This window comes from Varanus komodoensis, unplaced genomic scaffold (assembly GCF_004798865.1).
Source record: "Varanus komodoensis strain SLA01 unplaced genomic scaffold, ASM479886v1 scaffold2, whole genome shotgun sequence".
Taxonomy (NCBI): domain Eukaryota; kingdom Metazoa; phylum Chordata; class Lepidosauria; order Squamata; family Varanidae; genus Varanus; species Varanus komodoensis.
Window position 1 is genome coordinate 39,040,482 of NW_025335568.1, and position 23,648 is coordinate 39,064,129.

The following is a 23,648-nucleotide window of genomic DNA, read 5'->3' on the forward strand; positions in this document are numbered from 1 at the left end:
CAAGAAGAACAACAACAGAAATGCAGTCTAACAGAGGGAAATAAATAGCCCTATATAATGGTTGTAGTGATGGAATGACACAATATCCCATTTCTAGGTAGAATTCCTATCCTCTTATGGGTAACATTTTCCTCAGACCACATCATTAGCTGCCACTGCTGGGGGTGTGGAAACGCATAATATCCAATGCAGGAACATGGGGAAGAGCATGACCTGGGACAAAAACAAGTGAAGAACAATATAGACAGAGGTGATGGTTTAAAAAGATGGCTTGTCCCCCTCAGAACCTTCCAGAAACCTTCACTTACTAGGCAGTGTAGAAACTTAATAAATGCATTAATAAGTGTCGACTGTAATTCTGCAGCAAACCTGTCCAAATTTTACATCAGCCTTTCCCAATCTGGATTCCTTCACGTTTTGGACTTCAACTCCCATCAACCCCAACCAACATGGCCAATGGGCAGGAATGTTGGGTGTTGTAGCCAAAACATCTGGAGGTACCATGCTGGGCAATGTGGCCTCTCTGGCAGGTGTTGAGTAAGGAGTGAAATTGCTTTAGGCCACAGTGCCTTCAAGTTGTTTTGGACTACAACTGCCAGCGTTATTGGCCATGCCAGCTGGGACTGATTGGTATTGAAGCCCAGAATGTTTGGAGGATGTTAAACTGGGGAAGCTGGAGCAGGGGGCTGAATCAAATGACCTCCAGACTTTCAGCTCCAAAATGCAATTATGCAGATAGTCTAAAGGCCAGACATTTCCTTTTGACCATAAATGATTTGGGAGTTATTGAATGAATGGTAGCAAATATGCTTAAACTTATGGTCTCATAACTGGAAAGGTGTTATTTTTAAAATGTCTGTTTGTTCTCCAGAAATAAATCCCAGAACTTTCAGCATTCCCCAACCAGCCATGCGGGCTATAGAGTGCCAGGCATTATAACATTTCTTTCTGCTTAAACATGCATAGGATCGCACCCAAAAAGTTATGAACCTGATCAGGTGAGAGTAGAAGGGGAAGACAGAATGCTGGCATAAGGAAGCTCCAAGACGCAGCCTCATTATTCTCTTTTTCGTTTCCAGTAGCAGCATTAAAATGACTCAGGTTTATTGCTACTACTTTGTACACAGATGATGGCCACTACAACAAGGGTTGGGGTTTTTTTTGGTAATCCCTAAATGGTCTAGACCCCGCCTCTCCTTCACTGGCTTCCATCCCACAGTGTCAAGATCTATTAGAACACCTTCACTATAAAAAGACCCCAAGCTGCTTGGAACTCTCTCAGCTTAGAATCTGGATCCTTTCACTCTGGATTAATTCACTTTCCAGGTAAAGGGTAATACTAACCTTTTCGCGGGATGGTCAGCAGAGGGGCAAGTGAATGAGCCAAGACAGAAGGGATGCAATGAGTATGTTAAACTTCATGTTTATTTTTAATATGTCTCTTGAATAAGGGGCATGACAGGTGGTTGCTAGGGCAAGCAAGATGTGTAGCAGACCAGAAGCGTATTGCTCACAGCAGCGAGCTTAAGTTTGAAGGGGAGATACTTCAGAGTCTGAAGGAGGCATGAACCGTAAGATTTATAGGGAACAGAGGCGTCTCAGCAGTGGGATCCAGGACTATGGACAAAGCAAACAAGTGCGGAAATGGCCATACGAGGACTCTAAAGATGAGAGGAGGGACACAAAGGAACTGTATTCAGGATTCATGAGCCTATGAGCTATGGGTGCCATGCTCCATCTATCGCCTTTTAAATGCAGTCCTGAGGCAGCCTCCACCAAACCCGTGCCCTTCAGAGCTGCTGGGCTGCAGCTCGGTCGTTGTAGTCCAGCGCATCTGGAAGGTGCCAAACTGGGGAAGGCTGGCTTAAGCGGGTCTTGCTCATTTCTGTGGGGCTTGCCCAGAGGAACATTTCCAGCGAACGTGGCAGGCTTCCCTAGAACATTGCACCACTTGCCCTCATTGGTTTGAGATGCTGCACTGGTAGCCAGGGAAAGCAGGAAGGTGGTTTCTCAACTAGCCCATTTATCCGTAGCATAGCAGTCTTGGCCAAGGGTTTTTCAGTTCTTGCTGTAGCCAAAGGAGGAAGTTCCTCCCATCTACCCTTTGGATAAAGGAATGTAGGAATCTGCTTTTTACTGAAACAGAGAATTGGTCTATCAAGTCCACTTCTGTTAACACTGACTGGCAGCAATTGCTCTCCAGGCAGGATCCCTTCCTAGCTCTTCCTGGAGATACCAAGGGTTGAATGTGGGACCTTCTTCATGCAAAACACCTGCTCCACTACTGAGCTACATTTTAAGGTTCTCCTGAGCAGAACTGTTAATAACTCTAACAAACTCTTTTGCAGCCTTTGGTTTCAAGAAAGGACATATATAACATTACAAAAATGCCAAAAGAAAATGTGTTTCAGTCTAGATAATGATTTGACTACTAAGGAATCTAGGAAAGTATGGAAGCTTCTTTGATTTATTGCATCAGAGGGAAAGTCTTGCTAATACACTGTTTTGGGGCACTTAAAAGATTAATAAACTTTATTGTGCAACATCTATGTGCAACAACATTGAGGACATCTAGTGGTCACCATATAAAATAAATTCAAGATGTTTGGATGTTTTAAAAATGGGGGCAGGGAGCCGCATGGGGATTATCAGTACAATCATGGAGTACAAGGTACTCACTAGAGGACAGTCTAACAAATGCAATTTAAGAAGGACTTCAACATGCTCATGAATAATTTCAGAAAAAAACTAAACATATCATTCTGAACTATTAGGTGAAGGAATCTTGCTCTCGCTGTCTTTTTGGCAAAAGGCTGTCCAGAAGGCAGATGGGCTCCTTCTTGCTCCACAACATTGCAGAATTCCCTGCAAAATGCTTCCCCACCTCTCCACCACCACCATTATCACTATTCCAAAGAGTTTAAAAGATGCCTCATGTAATTTCTTGGAAATCTTAGTTCTGGACTTAATATATGCTTGCTACTTTTGTTTTGCCATTCAAGTGAACCGTGCTTTCACAGGAGGGAGGGCTGCCTGCACAGAAAGGCTGGTTCTGGTTGGAGGTAGAGGGGAAAGGGTCTGATCAAGCATTCTTCTCTAGCAGCCTCACAAAATCCGGTGGCCTCCTGTTGTGTTGGACAGCAACTCCTGTGTTTCTCAGCAACGTGGCAGCATCAAGCCTTGAGCTTAAGCACAAGCACATCTCACTCTTAAGATGTCAGTGAAATAAACGCAGCAATATTGCCAACTTCTGCTTCTCCACCATTCTTGCTGCTACTGGTTCTCATGGCCAAGGCAGACATGAAATTAAATTTACACCTTTGCACTTCACATCAGGCTTTTAAAAATGCAAACAACATCAGCTGGGCATGCGCATGATAATTATAGCCTTCACAGCAGGAATGAATGTGTTATTTAAACCCTTTCTGAAGATGATGTTTGCTGTTTGGGACCCGGACACACCCTGGCCAACGTCAGTGGAACATTTCCTATGAAACTGGCAAAGACTAGTCTCATCGGAAAGGTTTTCCTCAGGACCACAACAGCGGACAAAAAGGTTCAATTTTCCTTTGGCACCTGTTGTGATCAAATAATGATCAACCCCTCAGCTGATGCTGTTTGCACTTTGAAAGCCTGAACTTTAAAAGCAGAGACACATTGACTGTCACACGTAATCTGGCCCTCATACTTCTAGACAAGGCACAGACTCTGAGCCTGTTGTTGAGTTTCCTCTTCTTCCTCCTCCTCCTCCTCCTCATCATCATAATCACATGCCCTACATGTCAGATGAACGCTCTGGTGAACATGGGTGCATTTCAAATCTACAAAATTGCATAGGGGTGGAGGTGAGAAGGTTCTGATCTGACAGTTTTCTCTTTGTAACTCACCCTTCAAGTGCTAATTAACATTTGAATTCTTTTTGGCTGTAGAAACAAAGTTTATTTCCCCTTGATATAATTTTCATGCCCATACAAATACAGAAATGCAGAAAAACATTTTAAGAACTAATATGACACTGCAGTATATGAGCGCAAGCAGCAAAAGTCCAATGTATGTGCAGAGAGTAAGAGGAAATTTTCAACGAAAGAGCTAGTACAAGGAACACAATAGAGCTTGTCTTGGAAAGTTACCAGGGGCAAGTGATATTCTGAACAAAATTAAGTCACCAGGCAGAACCTATAAAGTCCATCGTGTCTTAGAAGAGCACAAAATTTTTCTACTGTAATTCAAGGCAATTATTTCCTAGACTGTCTTTTTGACAGCAGGATGTCAAGCTACCCTGCTCAACGTGGGGTTACAGTATCTTTTAGACTGCCCACTGTGGAGTTCAAATCCTGACTCATAATCACTGAGATAATATGAAGCCATGTGAGCTACGCTGAACTCTTCGGAGGAAAAGCAAAGCCACAGAGTTCATAGAGAATATCATAGGATTGGTCTGTCATCAGGGATGGAAAGACCTTCGCTCTGCTTCTTACCTAGAGCTCAAAGTTTGTGTTTTAAAAATGTGCCATATTCTCAGTGTCAGTATCTGCATTTTCCACATGGGGTAAATGAAGGAGGATGCCAGAGAGTGGAATGATAAAGCCTCCTTTAAATAGACAGAATACCTCATGGTTTGGCTCTTCCTTCTGCAGCATTCCTGTAATGATTTCCACACAGCACCACTTGTACCCCAAAGCAGATCAGACAATAATGGAAGAGAAAGAACTGGCTGAAGAGGAAGAGGAGTTTGCAGACAGCCATGACTGTTCTTCAGCATCTGCCTCAGGTTGCTTTTTGATTCACACTCTCTCTGTGTGAAACACCCCCCTCCCCCACAGGTTCTTTCTAAAACATTTGCTACTTAATAGCCCAACTTTATCAGTTCCTAGGTATAAAAAAGCAGTTTTGTGGTTGCATGTGTCCAACTGTAAAATCGGCTTTCTTTCATTTTTAAAATCATTACAGCCTGTTAATGTATTGTGTTAGTCGCGGCCCCATCCAAGGCCTGCTTACTCTGTAAAGCAGCTCACAAGATCTTCCTACTTTACCCCCTTATCTTGGAGTAAATCACACTGACCCTAATGCAATGCATTTCTGAAAAGAGTTGTATAGTATTGCACTATTGAGCACTTCCCCTGGAATCAGCCCCCTGGGGCTGAATCTGGTAAGGGACCCGTCCTTGAAAAAGGCAAAAACCCACTGGAAGAGAGTGTTTGCATGTGTGCATGGGAGCAAACCCAACAGCAGGGCTGGGCAAAGCAGTTCCTGCCACCCCCACACAGGCACCACAGGAATGAAAATTAATGTTGACCGCAAGCCATTCTAGAGGCCGTTCTTCCACCACCGCATATTCCTGACTAGACTTAGGATAAGATTTGTTTTGCTAATAGTGCAGCAGTAGCAAGTGAAGGAATGCAGCACCCCTAAAGCTGCCCACCCTTGCTCGTCATAAGCTCTATTTGTTGGAATCTGGGGAATGTGCAGACACTAATGAAAACTTCCAGGAAATGGTTTTTTGTACATATGAAAGCGCTCAGTTGTGTTGTACGTGCTAGTAAGATTCTCTTACATTTCCTCCATGTCTTTTGATCTTTCCCTGCTCAGGGCCACCTGTGTTTCAAATACTGCAGAAATGGGTTCCAGCAGCCTCTCACTATTTTGACAAAGACCATTATTCTTATGCTGGCCATCAGATCACCATTCAAGAGTCCATTGAACACTTTGGAGCTGTAGTATGGCCTGGTGTAAGTTTTACACAGGGGAAAATAACTCCCACCTAACAAGTATGCTTCTCTAACACATGAAGCATTGAAGCATTTCATTAGCTTTGATGCCTTCTTTTCTTCCTCAGTATTTCTTTCCCTATCTCCTCAGTACATCAGAGGCATAAGGAGCACCTGTTTCATTTTCCACCTGATAACTGGGTATGTTAACTGAGTAAGGCGTATTCTATGACCCAATCCAGTAGCCTCCGAACGATTTGAACTTCAGCTCCTATCAGCCCCAGCCAGCAAGGACAAAAAATAAGAAAGTTGGGTGCTGTGGTCTCAAATATCTGGAGGACTCAAGGTTGGGGAAGGCAGCTATACAATGGTGGCTCCACTGGCCTTTTAAAAGCTGAAGCATCCGCAGTGTCCCTAAAAGCAGTGCCCTTGTGTAAGTCATAACTTCTGATACCATAGAAATCAATGAAGGGGTAGCCTTCCAGTCAAGGTCAGCCTTTGTGAAGTCAGATGCTGAGCCTGATGCTTTGCTGCCCTTTAATTAATATTAAATATATCCATCTTTGTAAAACAATGGTAATTAAAATAATTTGAAAGGCAACAACACACAATCTCTCCAGTACTGTGGAAAGCCAACTGAAATTCCATTTGGAGGTTATAGTGAAAAAGCAATGATTTATCATTTCAATGAATGCTGGTTCATCTAGAAGCAGGTTAGATTCTCTAACATAATTTTTTCAGAATTTTAGCATATCTTGGATTGGGGTAGATCAGAAACTACTGGTAGATCCTGGGGTGATTCGCAATGGATTAATAAAGGTTTGACTTCCAGCAGCTCAGCAACAAAGCAGCTCACCTCCAACTTCCAACAATTCTTGTGGTGTGGTACTGGAAACACCTATTTTGCCTGACTCTGTGCTTAGAGACATTCTGGCCCTTAATTCTGAGCGGAGGCAAGAACTCCTTTCGTACCTGGTTCTAATTGTGGATCTTGAGCTTCTAATAAAAATGCTTACCAAGAGATTTGTCAAACCCAGCATCAGCAAACGTGTATAGCATAGATATACTATAGCAAAATAGGAACAATCCAATTCACTCTTCATGGAAGAATGAGATACTCGTTTCTAAAATAACTTTTTTACTCTAAAATATTAAAACAGTGTCTATACCACTGTATACATTACATCCTCTATGGCTTCACATTGCTGGTCTGCATTGCCTTGGGTTATCTCATTTCTTCCAATGCATAGATGTTTTTGCTTTGCCATAGCTCTTTTGTTTGGAAGGCAGAGTGGCTTTGTCACGTTCCACTGAAATTACTTTTAAAGAAATGTACATTCTCACAAAGTAATGAAATGTGTAGATAATTTGTTTTTGTAAAAATCAGCTGACTCAAACAAGTATCATCATAGGACCTATGCTATTTATTTTAGGCCCTTGCTTTGTGTCAATACTTGGAATCAGATCAGCAAGAAATCAACCTGAAAGATAAGAAAGTAATTGAAATTGGAGCTGGAACTGGGCTGGTGACCATTGTGGCAAGTATACTAGGTTGGTAATTTGTGACTTCTTCCAGGGTGTTGAAAATGCCTACTGTGTCTATGGTATCTTCACTCACACTTTACATGCATATATGCACAATTTATGTTTCAATACTCAGGACAATACCCTCTTCCAGATACGTTTACCCCACTTAAATATTTTAAGGGACATTCTGGGCCCATCTCTGTAAATCTCCTTCAGGAAAGTACATGATATGATATGACATGCTATGTCTGAATAGGTCAAGTGTCATCAACATTCTGAGCTGCTGAGGTTAATTAGGAGCACTGATTTATGATCAACTGAAACTAATGGTTGCAGGGGTTGCAAACACTAACCACTCCTACAAGCCACATTTTGACGTATTTGGAAAATACACATTTTTGGTCTGAAAAATGGTTTGCATTGTGGTTTCCTGTGGATACTCCATTCACCTGTCTAACTATACCAAGTACAACAGAATACAAGTTTTTTTATTTTCAGTGTTCAATTGACAAAGGCTGCATTTATTGACCACCAGGTGTTACCCAAACAAAAACTTAGTTTGCTATGCTTAAATGATTGATGAATGGTACTCAGATACAAAACTGCCAGCTGCCCTCACTTGCATTAAATACATGTTAGAAGGTTCAGTGTGAAGAGAGCCATTCTCTTATGCGGATTACAAACAAGTGATTGCCTCAGCTAGAGGCATTCTGCAGAATTTCATCCAGCAGTTATCGTGTGTGTTCCTACAAAGAATACTTGGGGAAAGCCTCCTTGCAAATGGGCAGAGGTAAGACATGCTGCTGAAGCAGACCATAAAACAAACATTGTTCCATTCTCTTTCAGGTGCCTTTGTTACAGCTACTGACTTGCCTGAGGTTCTTGAAAATATGGCATTCAATATTTCAAAAAACACATGCAATGTGGATGTTCACAAGCCTGAAGTAAGAAAGCTGGTTTGGGGGGAGAATCTCAATGAAGATTTCCCTAAATCAACTCACCGTTACGATTTTGTTGTGGCTACTGACGTTGTGTATCATCACACAGCTCTGGATCCTCTGCTAGACACAATGACCTACTTATGTCAGCCTGGTACAATCTTGCTATGGGCAAACAAATTCAGATTCAGCACTGATTATGAATTTTTGAACAGAATCAGCAACATTTTCAATGTCACACAACTAGCAGATTTTCCAGAGCCCAATGTTAAGTTGTTCAAAGGCACAATAAGAGAGAATTAAATGCTGGAGACATTTCCAGAATCCCTATTCAATTGTAGCAGTCTAAGTGTTTACAGAGAAGCCATTTTTAACAGCCTCCACTTCACTAAGGCCTGGCTCATTCAATACAGAAGCCTCAACGCTATCCTCTTGACTTTGAGGAGGTGGGGGGTAGGAAGTAACACAGAAACGGTTAGTTATCCCCACCTTCCCCAAAGTAAGGACGTTGCATGTTTGTGCAATAGGTACCAAATTAGTACATGCTAGGAGTGAATGGTTTCCTTTGCCCATGTCATTCCCAGTCCCCAGATGATTAGCAAGATATACACACCTAACTGCATCCTTCTGTGCCTAGCTACATTCTGTTATGCCTCCACCCTCTGGACGGTTCTTTTCAAGCTGGTTGGACTCAGGCTTGAAACTTGAGCTCCACTGTTATGGCTGTAGCTGCATCCTGTAGCTAACAAGAGGGAGAGGACCACATGTATTCTTGAAGAAGTCTCCATTTGAGTGAAGATGTGAAACTCATTAACATGACCTGAGAGTTGTGGAACTGGGGAAACTGCAACATTTCATATTAGAAGTACGTGAATATTTTCACAGAACTACATGGATAAACTAATTCCAGATAATTGGATACTATTATCTGTGGAGAGATAAATAAGGAGCCTGTAGCTATAGCTACTAGATGAATAATATATAATAACACATGCAACTTACACAAGATGATTTTCCTATACCTGTGATCATCTGTATGATATAAATCTATTGAAGAAGCTTTTAAAGTCACTATTGAACTGTTCATAAGCAGGCTTCTGAAAAACTACCATATGAAATACAGGCACAGACCATTATCATTTGCAACAGTGCTAAAAGCATCTAACCTTTTCTCAGCCTTAGTATTTGCACTGATTTTTCTCCGTTTGCTGTAAAATTAACAATAAATTCCTAATGACTTTCCCTTTGTGTACTTGTGAAAAGTTAGAAGCCCCAAAGTCATTGTTTTATTTTAACAAAATTAAACCATGAATGCTTAGTTTTTGATACTGAAATTTGCACATTTATTTTGCAGTTTTACATTTTTCAAACATTATTAACATATATGTATAAGTTTTACAATACCTGATTGTTAACTGACTGACAATTTATAGATGTTATCAGTTTATCCTGATACTCTGTATCACATGGATATTTAAGAGTATCTTCAAGTTGAAGATATTCAAGAGCACCTTTGCACCAGCAATTCAGAATATATTTGCAATGAGTGTGAAAGTGTTGTTTTTAAAAAATTTAAAATGTAAACTCTTGTGGGTGATACTGATAATTAAATTCCATTACTGTTAAATCTAATAAATAATGTTTTAGCTACTCTTGATGTAGCTTCATCTTTTTAAGGCTTTCATACAATTGAGAACTTATGTTTGAACATGTTAAAACCCTGCTCATTGTAAAAAGAAGAGCTTGTACAGGCTTGTGGTTAAAATTACAAACAGTTAAGAACCACATACACATGCAAGAAACTTTCCCAACTTCCTAATCCTTGTGCTGGCCATTCTGAAACATCCATTGCCAGCAATGTGATGTATGCTTAAGCTTTTGTTCGTATGTTTTCATTCCTAGGGCAACCAGGGGCTACCACAAGAATCTCAAGCTAAAAGACTCCTCAATGACAGGAGCCAGGCTAGCACACATACACATTGCAATTCCATGTCCTCAGATTAATACACACAATTTAAGCATTCAATAAAGGATGAAAACATGCATTCCAGTAAGATCACATTTGTATATCAGGTCAATGTAACAAGATCTCAAATTTACAACTGCAGGATTTTTTTAAAACACACAATAATCAGGTGGATACATGATAGGAAGCCAGTTTTTAGTGAAAGATGCACAGTGAGTCCATCCAAGTAACCTCATTAGCTAACAAAAGAAAAAAGAAAATATTAAAGGCAAGATGTAAATTTTTGTTCACTTCTACATCTTGTGTTATTAACCCAAACCAACTAAAAAGTAGAAATTTAATGCTCTACTGAATTTTTAATGAACAGCAGAAATAAATATTTAACTTGCATCCATCACAGTCACTGCAGTTTCTGGAGCTCTAATCTATTAATAAATTATGCTCTTATAGTTCCTAAGCTGTCAGTGAAGTTTGCATACATCTTTAAGTTAACTGGAGACACAATGATGATCACTTACCTGTATGCAGGTCTTCAAATTTTCTTTGGTGGGCTTCTCCTCTGCAAGTTTGGTTGCAAATTTGAGACCTCTGCCATACATTTTATTTACCAGTGCATGTTTATAGGCAAACAGTAAAACCTATGCAAATAAAAATAAAAAAGGCGAGTTTTGTAAGTTGAATGTGCACCTTTGGGCTGCGAGAGTTACCTGCCCGAATTTTCTTTTGGACATGACAGCAACAATGCAAGAACTGTAAGCGCAAGACACTATTATATTTGGGTGGAGGAATAACTGAAGCTGCTCTAAGCTTATCCATGAACAGTATTAAATCAAGCTTTAGCAGCTACTGGATTCCTTCTAGCTGAATTATTCTAAATACCTTATAAAGCTGCACTTAGATTCAAAGACTCTTAAGAACATATGTGATGATATAGTTACAAGCTGCATAGCACAGACACATGATTTTCCCTCAAAATAATGCACAGCAGCTGTATGCCAAGGACAAACAGAAGAACGCCAGTCATCATGCCCTACTTTCAGACTTACTTTCTGCCACCAGACCTCCACTTGATCTGACGCAGCCAGGTGCTTATGTCCAGACATATGTTTAAGATTCTAAAATCAGACTAGCAATACGGAATATTTGACTGAATGCTTTCAGGATCTACATTACAAAAAATTTAAAAATTGTATAAGACTAGTATTTTAGATCAGGAACCAATGTAAATATAGGTTTGGATGCCAACTCTCAGCATTCCTGATCACTAGCTATGCCAGTAGTGTCTTCTGAGAGCTGAAATCTAAAACACCTGGACATCGAGACACACCTATGCCTGCCTCAGGGTGTGCCCAAGCTAATACTGGTTACATTTCATGTTTACTCATTTTATTTATGCTAGGAGTCATCATCCAGTGTTCTTCCTTCCCTTGAAGTAATGCTGAATTGGCATTAACTGTTTCCAAACAAGAAAAAAATAGGGGGTGAAGACTGATTGATGACTAGGTTTTGCTTCTGCCAGTAAGTTTAACAATTTGACTGATGAGAGTAGGTGAAATAGCAAAATTCAGATAAAAAATGAAAGACTTCAGTACCAGAGAAAGAATAAGAGGGAGAATTTAAGATTTATTTTCTCAGATGATTGCTGACTACATGTTATAAAAGATTTCAAAGCCTATTTTAAGATCCTATTATGTGGGTAAATATATTTGCATTGTTTCGGTGTAAATCACTGGTTTACTCCTGGGCTGAGACCAGATAAAAATCTGATTTGTATGAGCAACAAACTAAGGATGATTCCTCCCTTTAGCTGTATGAACCTAATTCTGCTCTCCCAACCGACTCACGCACCTTGCTGTCAAACAGGTCCGTCCATTTTGTTGCTTCCCAGAATGTTTCTGTCAGAGCATCTAGTGCACTCTCTTGGATTTCATCTTTACATTCTTCATCACTTGACACAGCCCCTTCCTGGGCCTGCAACTGCAAAAGCTGATCAGCCAGTGCACACCCTTTCCGACAAAGAGCATCTACCAGGGTGGATTTCTGTTTGTCCATCTCACTAAGTCAGAGACAAAGGAGAGGGTCATGCATTTATAGTAAAACACGGCAGTTTTCTAAATCGTCATTTGTCATGTGTGCATGCACTTTTACAATTATTCCCCAATATTTATTTATAGTTACAAATAAACACACAGTTTCTGTTTGGAAGCACACTGCATTACAAACAAACTCCAAATATTTCCAAAGAAGCTGGCCACTTCTCACTATCTTAGGATGAACCATAGTGCAGACATCATGGCTCTTACCAGAACTTCCCCATGGGGCTGGGTCAATGAAGCAACCACCAGCAAGGGCTTGCCAATGAGAGCTCAGGAAGGGAGATCTTCTCAACCTTTTGGTCATGCCCCTACTTGTAGGATACTGCAAACTATTATCTCTTGAACAGTGCGGGTGAGCAGAAATACTTTTATTTTAGCTTGCATTCTGAAATCTGAGAAAATCAAGTACTTCCAACTACAACATTGGTTCCCACCTCACAAATTACTGGGTCTGTGTGCTACAATACAAAAGCACACAGACACCTGTTCTTACTCTTGCCATCCCAGTAAATTAGGAAGTTTCAACATCCTGTAGCAATAGTTTAAAAGATGCCTCATGTAATTTCTTGGAAATCTTAGTTCTGAACTTAATATATGCTTGCTACTTTTGTTTTGCCATTCAAGTAGAGAAATATTAGTGCAATAGTATAGCTAGCCAAACTTGCACATTTTCATAAATTGACATTTATAAATACACATCAACTGATAATTATCATTTTTAGATAGAGAGGCATGTGACATTGCACAAGTGCCGCTAACAAAATGACACAAAACACATCAACTCATAGCAATTGTGCACTTTTTCAGAAGAACAAATTTAAATTGTGGGTAATATACACTTATGGTTTCCTTGGAGAACACTTGTACACAACCATTATTTCAACTGGTTCCAAATGTGCAAATATGCATAGTACTACATGCCCACTATCTGATGATTATTATTGTATTAGTCCAGAAGTGGCACGAATTGTGCTTTAATTAAAAGGTGTGCTATGCTACCATACTGCTTTCACTCTTCCATCAAACCCAACCGCACCCACTGCAGTCCAATGTTTGGTTAGAAGGTGTGAACTGAAGTATTGTCTCTAGCCACAATCCAGCACACCGTTAAATGTGCTTCACTAACTATAATGACTTAAATACATTCATTCCGTGTTGCTTTGTAGCCAATGTGTTATTCTATCTGAAATATGAAAATTAATTTTAAGCTCCAAGAGAAGACAATTTTAGGGCAGGCTGCTGAAATAAAATGCAAGAAAAAAGTATTTACTGGTTAGGTACTTTTTTATAGTAGCAGCATCAGGCCTGGGATCGGTCTTCATGGCAAGGTAAATTGCAAGAGCAGTTTGATCAATATGAGAGATGACGATATTGGCAGCCTCAATAACTTCATTCAATCTTTTCATTCGTTCCTGGTTGGAACAAACACAGCATGACATTGTCTTATCACACACAGAAAAGGACTGTCATGTAATAACAAGCTAATGCATACATTCATTTGACCTCTTTGATGTGCTAGTATTCTCCTATATATTGGGGTAAAAACACAGCTCCAGGCTCAGAATCCAGTAGGGTAATTGTGCCCCCAATCCTTTCCACCCTTCTCATTCCCCTCCACAAGCGGTAGGTTTTGCTGGTTCTGGGACCAACAGCTCACATACAGGAGATTTCGTGCTTCCTAGGAAGAAGGCCCTAAATGAGTAGAAATGTTTGTTTCAGGTTATCCGGGAAGTGCTAAAGTACCAGTGCACAAGTGGCAGGGACTGTTTCTGGAATGGAATTACCAGAACCTAAGTGAGACCCAGAATACAATATAAGCCTTTCCTGTACGTATTTAAGTCCAGACTGCTCAGAGCACTAAGTTCAAAGGAGATATCTGATTCAGTAAGCCTAAGACTAAATGACTTGCTTTTTGAAAATGGATTGTACCTTTTCTGAATCCAACTGATGAAGTCTTGCAACATACAAGGGGAGATGATTAGGGAAAGCCTCTTTCAATTCATTATACATATCACTTGTGTCAAGCCTAAAGAGAAAATATGTCAATGAATGTGCTGATCTAACAGATCCTTATTTTAACATATCACTGCTTTCAAGCATGCATTTAACATTAGGAGAAATGCTGAACATACTTAGTCATCCATTGTATCTTCAGGTCTCTTAAAGCTTCAGCAAATTCATCCTTTGCATCTTTTTCTTTTTCTGGATCCTTTTCCTTCTCCTTGCTGCCATTCTTATTTTTTATTGGGGATGGGATCAGATGATAGTGAACTGCAATTATATCCTGGGGATAGGAGGATATAATTAGTGACTTGGTCAAAGGCCACAACAGTCTTCCTTTTCTTATAGGACAAACAAACAATCTGCAGCAATTACAGGTGCTGTTATAAAGGCTTTCAGTCCCTTCTGAAGCTTCAGAGCAAAAGATGAGCTTTTAGTCCAATGATAAAATAATTCAAATGATCAGATACCTTCCTCTCAATTTTGATCTAAAGACATTTCAGACAGAAGACTTCCACATAAATTGCACAAGAGACTTCAGTACACTTGCTTAAGATTTGCTTTATCTTACTTAATCTGTGGATCTCATGCACCTATCTTTGTAACTCCCCTTGCCCCTGAAAAAAATGCACCAGACGCAGCTACCTAACAGAACAAAATCATACAAATCCGCAGTAGCATTAACACAGAGGAAAAAATCCCTATTTTAGAAAAGCCTATACACTTTTATCACAGGCTTCTACAATCATAGCTCACCATAGCAATTAAAATGATGCTGCATACCCGCTTGATGCGCTTGTACAAGTGGGATCCAGTGCTTGCACAACAGAAAGCTAGCAGTTCAAAAAGCAACCTTGGAAATTCTTGTTTCTGGACTGGGGACAAATCACTGGACCTTCATCTGCAAATTCTGCTAATGTATCCTCTTTTGGAAGTAAGTTTCCTGCTTGTTTCCAGGCTCTTCCTGAACCCATTTATGTTACAAATAGCTACGATTATGGAAGACGATACAGACTGACTCAAGGGTTAAACAGAATTTTTAGAACACTTTTATTCAGACAGAGGGCAGTTCAATCCAATCCAATTTATTCACTCTTCTCACATTTAAGCACTCTGTCTATTACAGCCACAGAATTTACTGACCAGCTAGATCATACACTTAGAAGCAGGAGATGTTCCAGTCTACTATGGAGTTAGGAGCATCTTAAATACGGGTCTTTCCTAAGTCTGCCTGATATGCAAAAATACACCTGCCGACTCTATGGCCTGGTTGTACACAGACTGGGTTTATTTTATCGAAGCTAAAGGACATCGTCTTCAGCAGTCTTGACTAGAAGTGCATGAGAGATCCAGTTAGGTGGGGGTGGGGTGGAGGGATCCATTGGACTTCTTTGGCCCAGCTCTCTGGACTCCAACCTGCTTTCTTTCTGAGTCCACCTTGGGGTAAATGCTTGCACATGCATCTGGCAGGAAGGGAGACTAAGTGAGTTTGCAAAGCCACCTCCTGTGCATCCTTTGTGCAAGTGGAGTCCTGACTTTCACGCTTTGCACAAAGAACTGCATATTTGTGTATTTTGTGCAAACAAGGGGTTTGGCTAGCATTCCTGGCCTTGATCTTGGCTTGGTTCACCTCCTGGCCAGGGCCAAGCATAGGAAAGAAGTCCTGTAAGCACAAGAGAGAAATTCCAGCCAGATCTTAACAACCCTAGTCTTGAGCACTACTTCAGCATACCTTTGTCTAAGTTTCCAGGTTTATCTTTGATCAATTGTTTTCCTCTTCCTGAGTCTGCTGACCCATTGCATCTTCTTTATGTTTCCAAGTCAGCTTTACAAAACACACATCTTGTTCTTCCCAGTTCTTTGGGAAAAGTTAATTGACCACTACTGGTTTTGCACATTTCTTCTGCTAACTTTCCTTCACTAAGAACGCAAAAACCCATTCACTGAATAAAGTGGGCCATAAATGCAACACTAGCTTCCTGTTTTACTAGCAGTGGGTCTCACTAGCACATGAAGATTAGATAATGCCCAGTTATACCCCAACATAGTGAAAAGTCTTGTTAAACAACACAATGTCTACTTGATATTGTTGCAAAGGATAAGACAGGTGTTCACCACTCTTTTCAGAAACACCATCCTGTAATTTGTGAGTATAGTAGTATTTTGGAGCTCAGATACCATCCCTGTGTACTGGCATCCCTATCCTATAAATAGTATTTTAGTTTTTTAAACATTAAATTGAAATCATTATCAAAACAATTTCATTTTAAAAAACCAAATAAAAAGGCTGAGACACAACTGTGTGTGTCTATATTATTATCATTACACTTTTATACCGCCCCATAGTGATTCGGGCTCTCTGGGTAGTTTACAGATTTAAAAATACACAATGGAATGACAAAATCAGGTATCTTCGATAAGACTGCTACAAGGATTAGCTCCTCACTACAATACAATACAGGACACTGTGCCAGCCCTGTCAACAGACCAGGACTTTCTACTGAACTCCAGTCTGGTTCACAAAGTACCCCAGAAAGCAGGATTTCCTTGCAAGTGCTCACCTACGCTTCCTGCCTGCCTATCAAAGGAGCAGCAACTGATGGTAGGATAGCCATGCTCAAGCCTTATGAAGCCATATCCGCTGCACAATTTTAACAAGTGCTCATGAAACGTCATTCCATCCTTCAGTTGACTACTCATCCAAGAAATACTGATTCATCACACACCTACTGATGTCCGATCAGACAGATAGAAAAGGATGTTCTTCACTATACAGCTAATGCAAGATCTCCACACTATGGATACTTCGAGACATGGTACAACCTGGGTTGTACAAATTCCATATAAATCAGGGAAGAAGATTTCAATACATCATGGGTAGCTTTAAATGCATCTTTCCTAGCCAGTGTTCTGCAAGTGGGGTTTCTCCTCACAGAGGGGCTTAAATGGGAGAAAAAGAGCTGGGGAGAAGCACCGGTGGAAAAGTAGTTTGTATCTCTCGTCTTTACAATGCATCAAAATTCCTTCTTTTTTGTAGTTTATTTTTGGCAACTAAACCCAAGAGCATAAGTCTGCCCCAATAAGTTTGTGGTGTGGGCCTGTAGGCTCCAGCTGGAGCGCACTGCACGATGACGGCAGAAGTTAGCTCAATGCACAGGGCTCAGCCCCCAGCTCTGTTCTACAGCTCAAAATTTAGCTAATAAAAGCTAAATTGTCCAAGCACTGCAATTATTTTCAGTACAAGTGAGAGCTGACAAGACTACCTCCAGTTGATACTGGAGAAGAATCCTGAGCATACAACAAAATACTTGCTTGACTGTAGTACACATAGCACAGAAGAACATTTTCATATTGTTTGTCATCAGCCCCAACCAGATATTGCATGAGTGTATCTTAAATCAAGGGTTAGTGTATACTATTTCCAGAAAGTGTGACATGCCAACTTCTTTTGTTTACTCGTCTTGTTTAACTAAGCCAATATGTGAATAAGTCTTTTCCCCCTGTATTCAGCACCATAGCAACTCTATGAATCACTCCGCAGAAGCAATTCATCCCAACAAGGAAATTATGGTTCCCAGCTTCAGAAATTATGTTTCGAAGCCAGTGTACTAAACCATGGTTTCAAGTTGGTTTAGGATTGTGGCTTCTTCTGGAACTGGCAAGCATACTCGTAGTTCTCAGGTCTGTATGAAATGAGAAATCAGGATTAATTGAAGACTTTTACACTTCATTCAATTGTGCTGAAGACTATTATTGTTACTACACTGCATTTATATCTCAACTTTCTTGCTTTTGCCGAAACCGAAGGCAGCTTTCTAAGTTCTCATCCTCTCATTTTATCCTCAGAACAACCCTGTGAGGCAGGTTAGGCTTAGAGAATGTGACTGGCCCAAGGCCCAAGTCACCCAGTGAACAGATCCCTGAGTCCCTGTTCAGCACTCTTAGTCACTACACCACATTGGATCTATCTTACTTTTTAAAATTAGCACTTTACAGTACAGCTTTTGGCAAACTATACAGGCTACTATAACCCATACCAATGGGCTATTTTAAAAGCAACATGGCTGCTTTGAAAAAAAATGGGAGAGGAAAAACTGCTGCTTCACAGGCACTTGTGAGGCTTCTCCCTGCTTCAAAAAAAACCCAAACCCTCAGCAACAAATGTGTGCTTTATGAGATTGGATAATGACATCAATCAAAGCCACTGAGGACAGTGACCAGATCTAGATCTAGCCATGAAAAACCCAAATTCAAATCCTTACTTTGAAGCAAACTAGATGAGATAGTCTACTTCTGAAACTTCCAAAAGCAGCAAGAGGGTACAATTCCAATGCAGTGATATGGAAAGAAGGCTAAATGCTTACCTTAATCATCGCCCACAAATCCCTACCCTGCTAAAGCCATTTCCCCCCATCTGGTTCTACACGATAAACAAAAAAGCTGGGATGGAAAAGCATGGATAAGCAATGTGATCGCAGCACTTTCTGCCTGCCTGCCTGCCTGCCTGCCTGCCATGTACTCTGTCCACACGTGCATTCAAACAGTACAGGTATTTGGCACAACCCAAATGTGTTGCCATTGCACTTACTTTTACCTCTTACTATAAACTTTACTGGTGATCTTAATCATATTCCTGTTGCTTAACCTACCTTACCCAAGTTGTTAGGCTAAGCCACTTGGAAGAAGGTAGATGAAACTAATTCAATGACTAATTTCTAACACACTTGGAAAAACACTATATAAATGAGTAGAGTGTTGCTTGCTGTAGTCTAACTGTAACAACAACAGCACCAGGAACATCATTATTTTATTTCTATCAGTATGTCTCAACCTTCACAATTCTTTTCATAAGTATTACCGAGCGATCAAATCCTATAGGTAAGAAGGTAATATAGGTCAAAACATTATGTTACATTTGGAGTGGGGAGACCATGCTCAAGAGATGCAAGATGCCTTCAGCCTAATCGTAAACAACCTTCACTGTAAGCTGGCTCTCCAGACTGTCTCTCTAGGATTCACATGTGGACACTGAGAGGCAGAGGAAAGATGGGAATGACATATGAAAAGTTCACAAACCTGCAAGGTTCAATATTTGGCATCTTCAGTTAAAAGGACTAGGTAAAGAGGTGATACAGAAGAATCTGGAGAGTGGCCACAAATTGGAAGAGGCAGCACTGAGTTAGATGGGAAACTGTCTGCCTGAGGTAGCTTCCCATACATGCTGACTTTGCTGAAAAGGCTTGTGGGATTCATCCACAGAGGTATCAGAACTAGTGAAATTCAGTCACTGGGGTAGGAACCAATGACATGAAATTAAGCTTTCTTCAACAAAGACATGGAGGTGAAAGAATGATGGCTTTTCCCATAATTTAGTTCTGCCCTCTAAAAGGTGACTTCCAAATGCAACACCAGAAAAAAAAAAGTATGTAGTTCATCTTGCTTTAAGCTTAAAGCAGGGTTCTGTTGGAGGGGTTGTATTGGAGTCTGTATAAATGAAGTAAGAATTTCAAAGAAAACACACACATACGTGTTTGTGTGTGTGTGTGTTTGTGGGAGGGAGGGTGGGAGGGAGGGAGGGAGGACTCTGTAGGATAAGGTACTACTGTAATGATTCTAAATACAAAATTATCTGTACCTCCACACTATCGCTATGTTATAAGGCTAAACCAGTAATAATGCTTTACTACTCTAACAATAGTGTTGCTCAAAGATATGATTTATTTAGGGTGCAGGACTCTTTTCTGTCCAATCATGCATAGGTTTGTGCCTTAGCTGTATAAAAGGCAACTAAAGATACAAAGAAATAATTTGGTATACTACTTTAAGTCATATGCAAAAAAGACTTAAGTACATCTTCCAAAAACTGACATTCAGTACCTTTTTAAACTTTGCTTGTCGCTTTGCTGCAGACTGCCCCTGGGAGTTAGAACAACATACTGTAAGAAAACATCACAAACTCTAGAGAATGGAGACACCACCTTCTATTATGCTCTTGTTCCCTACTTGTTCCTTGTTCCCTATTTCTAACTTAGCATCTCGTTTCTATCCTTATCAAACACAGTATGCTAGGTTTCAAAAATATAATCATGTAACGATTCCTTGTGTATACAGCTGAGTACATGTTTTTTAAAGGAAGCAGACAAATTTTACATTACTTAGCATACAAATCCTAGCCATGTTTGGATGGAAGGTTCAACAATTCCTAGCCATGGCTGGCTGGGGAATGCTGGGAGATGTAGGACTTTTTCCTTCTAAACATGCATAGGATTGCACTTTCAGGGGACTAATTAAACTGAGCTTCTGACTTAATAGCTTCCAAAAAGTTAATGTGGCAAAGTCAGTCTTTGACAGCAAGTTAACTGATTTTACAACTGCTTTCTATTGCTCCCCAGCTCCCACTATAATAAAATGAAGCTGAATACGTTGGTGGTTATAGCAAGAACACAACACTATTGATGTCATTCCTTTCAGTATGCTATGTCCAAACATGCTATATTATGGCCCATCTCTGATCCAGTCTTCAAACCCACTTGAATTCCTCTTTCTCTTCAAATTAATTCATAGAAGCAGATCTGCTCATAGCTAACTACAATTTACCTAACTTTTCTGTGTAGGGAAATTGCTGAATTCCTTTGGCAAAAAGACATATATCATAGATCAGACAAAACTTAAGGCAAGTCAGTTAAGCTGCTTTAAGCACAACTGTGCTCATCAAATTAAATCCCTTTGAAAAAACATGTGTCGCTTAGGTGCCACCTTGCGGCTAACTTGCCTCTTCATTTGGTATGATCAGAGATTGCTCCTTGGCAAGTGGCTTGTTGCAAATGGTCTTGCAACCACCTTCAAAAATATGTAAGGCGCTGACCCATTTTCTTCAGGGCTCCATTACTCCCAAATCAGCTTATTGTAGACAAAATACATAGAAGAAGGAAAATACAAGAAGCTCTGAAAAGGTATCTGCTATAACCCCTATCAACAGCTACCATCATCTTCTGCATCTACAGATGCACATAGACGGAAGAAGCTGCAAGATAATGAATGCAACAGTGTTCTATGGGCAGTGGCAGTTCAGATAAAAAGAGCTTAACAGTGTGCAAAAAAACCCACTGCTGTTTTAGCCATGGCTAATACTGTCTGCTTCCCGCTTTAGCCCCATGCCATGTGCCATCTTTTTGACCCTGTGTGCCCAGATGGACAGCATGAACAATTGTTAAGCAGCTTCTTAATCGTGTTCCCTACAAAGACTCTGACCTTTACAGCAAAACTGCAAGTCCTATAAGAAATGTCTCAGTGACCTTTCCAATACTTGGCTTGACAAGCTGTTCAAGCAAAATATAGGAAGAATTTCTGAAAAGCAGATACATATTTAAAAGGAACTAAATGGCTGTTGAATGAATGCCTACATCCATTATAGTTAAGCAAATGTCTTGTGGAAACGCATGGTTCAGTCATACTCCCTGCAGTCCTATAACTGAAGATGCATTTGGCTGATTTTTTTTTTGAAGTAACTGAACCAAGAACATCCATTAAAATGTGGAATTTAATAAGAAAAAATGAGGTTGTATCGAAGGGTGTCCAGGGTACTTTTCCAAAATGCAGATATCTCCATGGCCTAAAAAAGTTTTTTTTAATAGCATTTACTGTTTTAATGGAAGCTGCATGCTTAAAAGTAGAAAATTTCATGCAAGCTGAAATGCAGCAACATGCATAGCATAAAAGAAAGTGGTCAATAATAATAATAATAATAATAATAATTATTATTATTATTTATATACTGCCCAATAGCCAAAGTTCTCTGGGAGTGTACAACAACTGATAAAGTACAATAAAATAGAACATTAAGTATAAAATATAAATGATGGGAAAAAAATTTAAAACAAGATATATAGAACTAAATTTTAGCAACTTAAATGGTGATATTTCAAAGCCCATAAACATATGTGAATTCAAGTAAATCTTTATACTCTGAAACTACTCTTTTCTACAGCAAAAAAGTGTTGGACATTCTTGCAAAGGTAACAAAAATATAAGTCTAAAATGAAATGGTAAATAAAGCTGCTCCAATGTTAAACAAGCACTACTATTTGCATTAGAACAGCTTTTAAAGCGTCTACCTTCCAAACCCTAAAAAATCTATACTATATAGTAAAAACATTTTAACAAAAAGTTAGCCATTTAAAATACAGTTCCCTTTGTGGAAAATATAAGCTTTTGCATTAATGATCACTGTACTCACCGCTTTCTTTCCAAGTTCTGTCTTTGAAAGTGTTAGTGACCCTACAAGGTAACAGCCTGGACTTGCTCCTTTAGGAACTCTAACAAAGGAAAATATAGAATGCAATGATGGTTATATCCTGAGATTCCCAGTACATGTAATGGTGAAAAATGCTAATGCACTAGTGAAATGGGCAGCTGGAAAATATGGCAGGCCACAGTCAACTGTGTGGCACATGCTGATGCAAGAGCAGTGAAGCTAAGCCAAACACACCAACACACCCTCATATTTCCTTTACTGCCTGGGGTTGGCTGAAATGGGGCAGACAGAACTGTTTCATTCCTCTTAGGCACTATTACCAGTTCCAAAGCCCAGGCATGGTTTTAAATTTATTGTAACTCAGTTATTCTTTCTTCTTCCTCCCAACAGCCAGATATACAAATGTTGAGCAAGCCCAGAAATCTACCATCAGCTCATGGTGGAGAGAGAGAAAAGACTGGCTGTTCTGAGGGAATGAAAGATGCCTCTTGGTGCAGGGCCCTGGCCAGGTACCAGTGAAAAAGCTGCCTCCCAGTAGACAGAGTGGGAGAACACCCAACTGGACAGCAGTAAGGATGGACAAATAACCATTTCTATTGCCTAGTCTTGGAGGGTCAGATGGTTGACAACATTTAAACTGTTATACACCATATGCTGCAAAGCAGGATATAACTTACTTGTCATCTGGCAAAGATGTAACGAAAAAGGGCTGGCTGTGTTTTGGCGGAAGAGACATACTATTTGCCTTTTTCTTCCCTAAAAGAGCCTGGTTGTGGTTTTCATAAATATCTAAAGGCAGGGCACTAGACAGTCTGTGTGAGACAATAAATGGAAGGTCTTTGATACGATCCAGCTCACTGTTCTGCTCATGACGTATTTGTAGGCGAACGGTATAATCTCCTTTCTCCAATTTTACAGAATACTAAGGAAAAAACATTTGTTTAGTACCAAGAACCATAAATATTTACAGAGTTACTGAACAATAAACATTTCCTTCTGAAATATGAGAGTTTAACACTTCCACTTAAGCTCTAATTTTTCTTTTCCCCTCCAAGTTTATGAGATATTCCACTGATAAATACTAGAAAACAAGAATGTACAGTGAATTTATATAATTAAAAGGGCTAAAAAGCCAGAGGAGATAATAATTCCTTGGAA

The 23,648-nt window shown here is 40.0% G+C and overlaps 2 protein-coding genes across 3 annotated transcripts in view; one reads left to right on the plus strand and one right to left on the minus strand.

The window, feature by feature from the left end:
• The first annotated feature begins 4,647 nt into the window (after window positions 1-4,647).
• METTL21C (methyltransferase 21C, AARS1 lysine) lies at window positions 4,648-8,476 on the plus strand. Its single transcript, XM_044428202.1, has 4 exons — window positions 4,648-4,771; window positions 5,590-5,729; window positions 7,142-7,259; window positions 8,082-8,476. Exons 1-4 carry the CDS (start codon window positions 4,648-4,650, stop codon window positions 8,474-8,476), a joined length of 777 nt encoding a protein of 258 aa, XP_044284137.1.
• Window positions 8,477-9,492: 1,016 nt separating this feature from the next.
• Window positions 9,493-23,648, minus strand: part of TPP2 (tripeptidyl peptidase 2) — a 44,638-nt gene continuing 30,482 nt past the window's right edge. Inside the window, exons 22-30 of one of the 2 annotated variants that reach the window (XM_044428196.1) lie at window positions 23,168-23,412; window positions 22,473-22,551; window positions 20,114-20,152; window positions 14,368-14,519; window positions 14,165-14,261; window positions 13,517-13,647; window positions 11,988-12,195; window positions 10,658-10,777; window positions 9,493-10,378 (exon numbers count right to left, since the gene is read on the minus strand). In XM_044428196.1, coding sequence (XP_044284131.1) covers window positions 10,289-10,378; window positions 10,658-10,777; window positions 11,988-12,195; window positions 13,517-13,647; window positions 14,165-14,261; window positions 14,368-14,519; window positions 20,114-20,152; window positions 22,473-22,551; window positions 23,168-23,412 — 1,161 coding nt within the window. In that variant the 3' untranslated portion in view covers window positions 9,493-10,288. The remainder of the gene's footprint in view (window positions 10,379-10,657; window positions 10,778-11,987; window positions 12,196-13,516; window positions 13,648-14,164; window positions 14,262-14,367; window positions 14,520-20,113; window positions 20,153-22,472; window positions 22,552-23,167; window positions 23,413-23,648) is intronic. The other variant, XM_044428197.1, reaches the window with a different exon arrangement.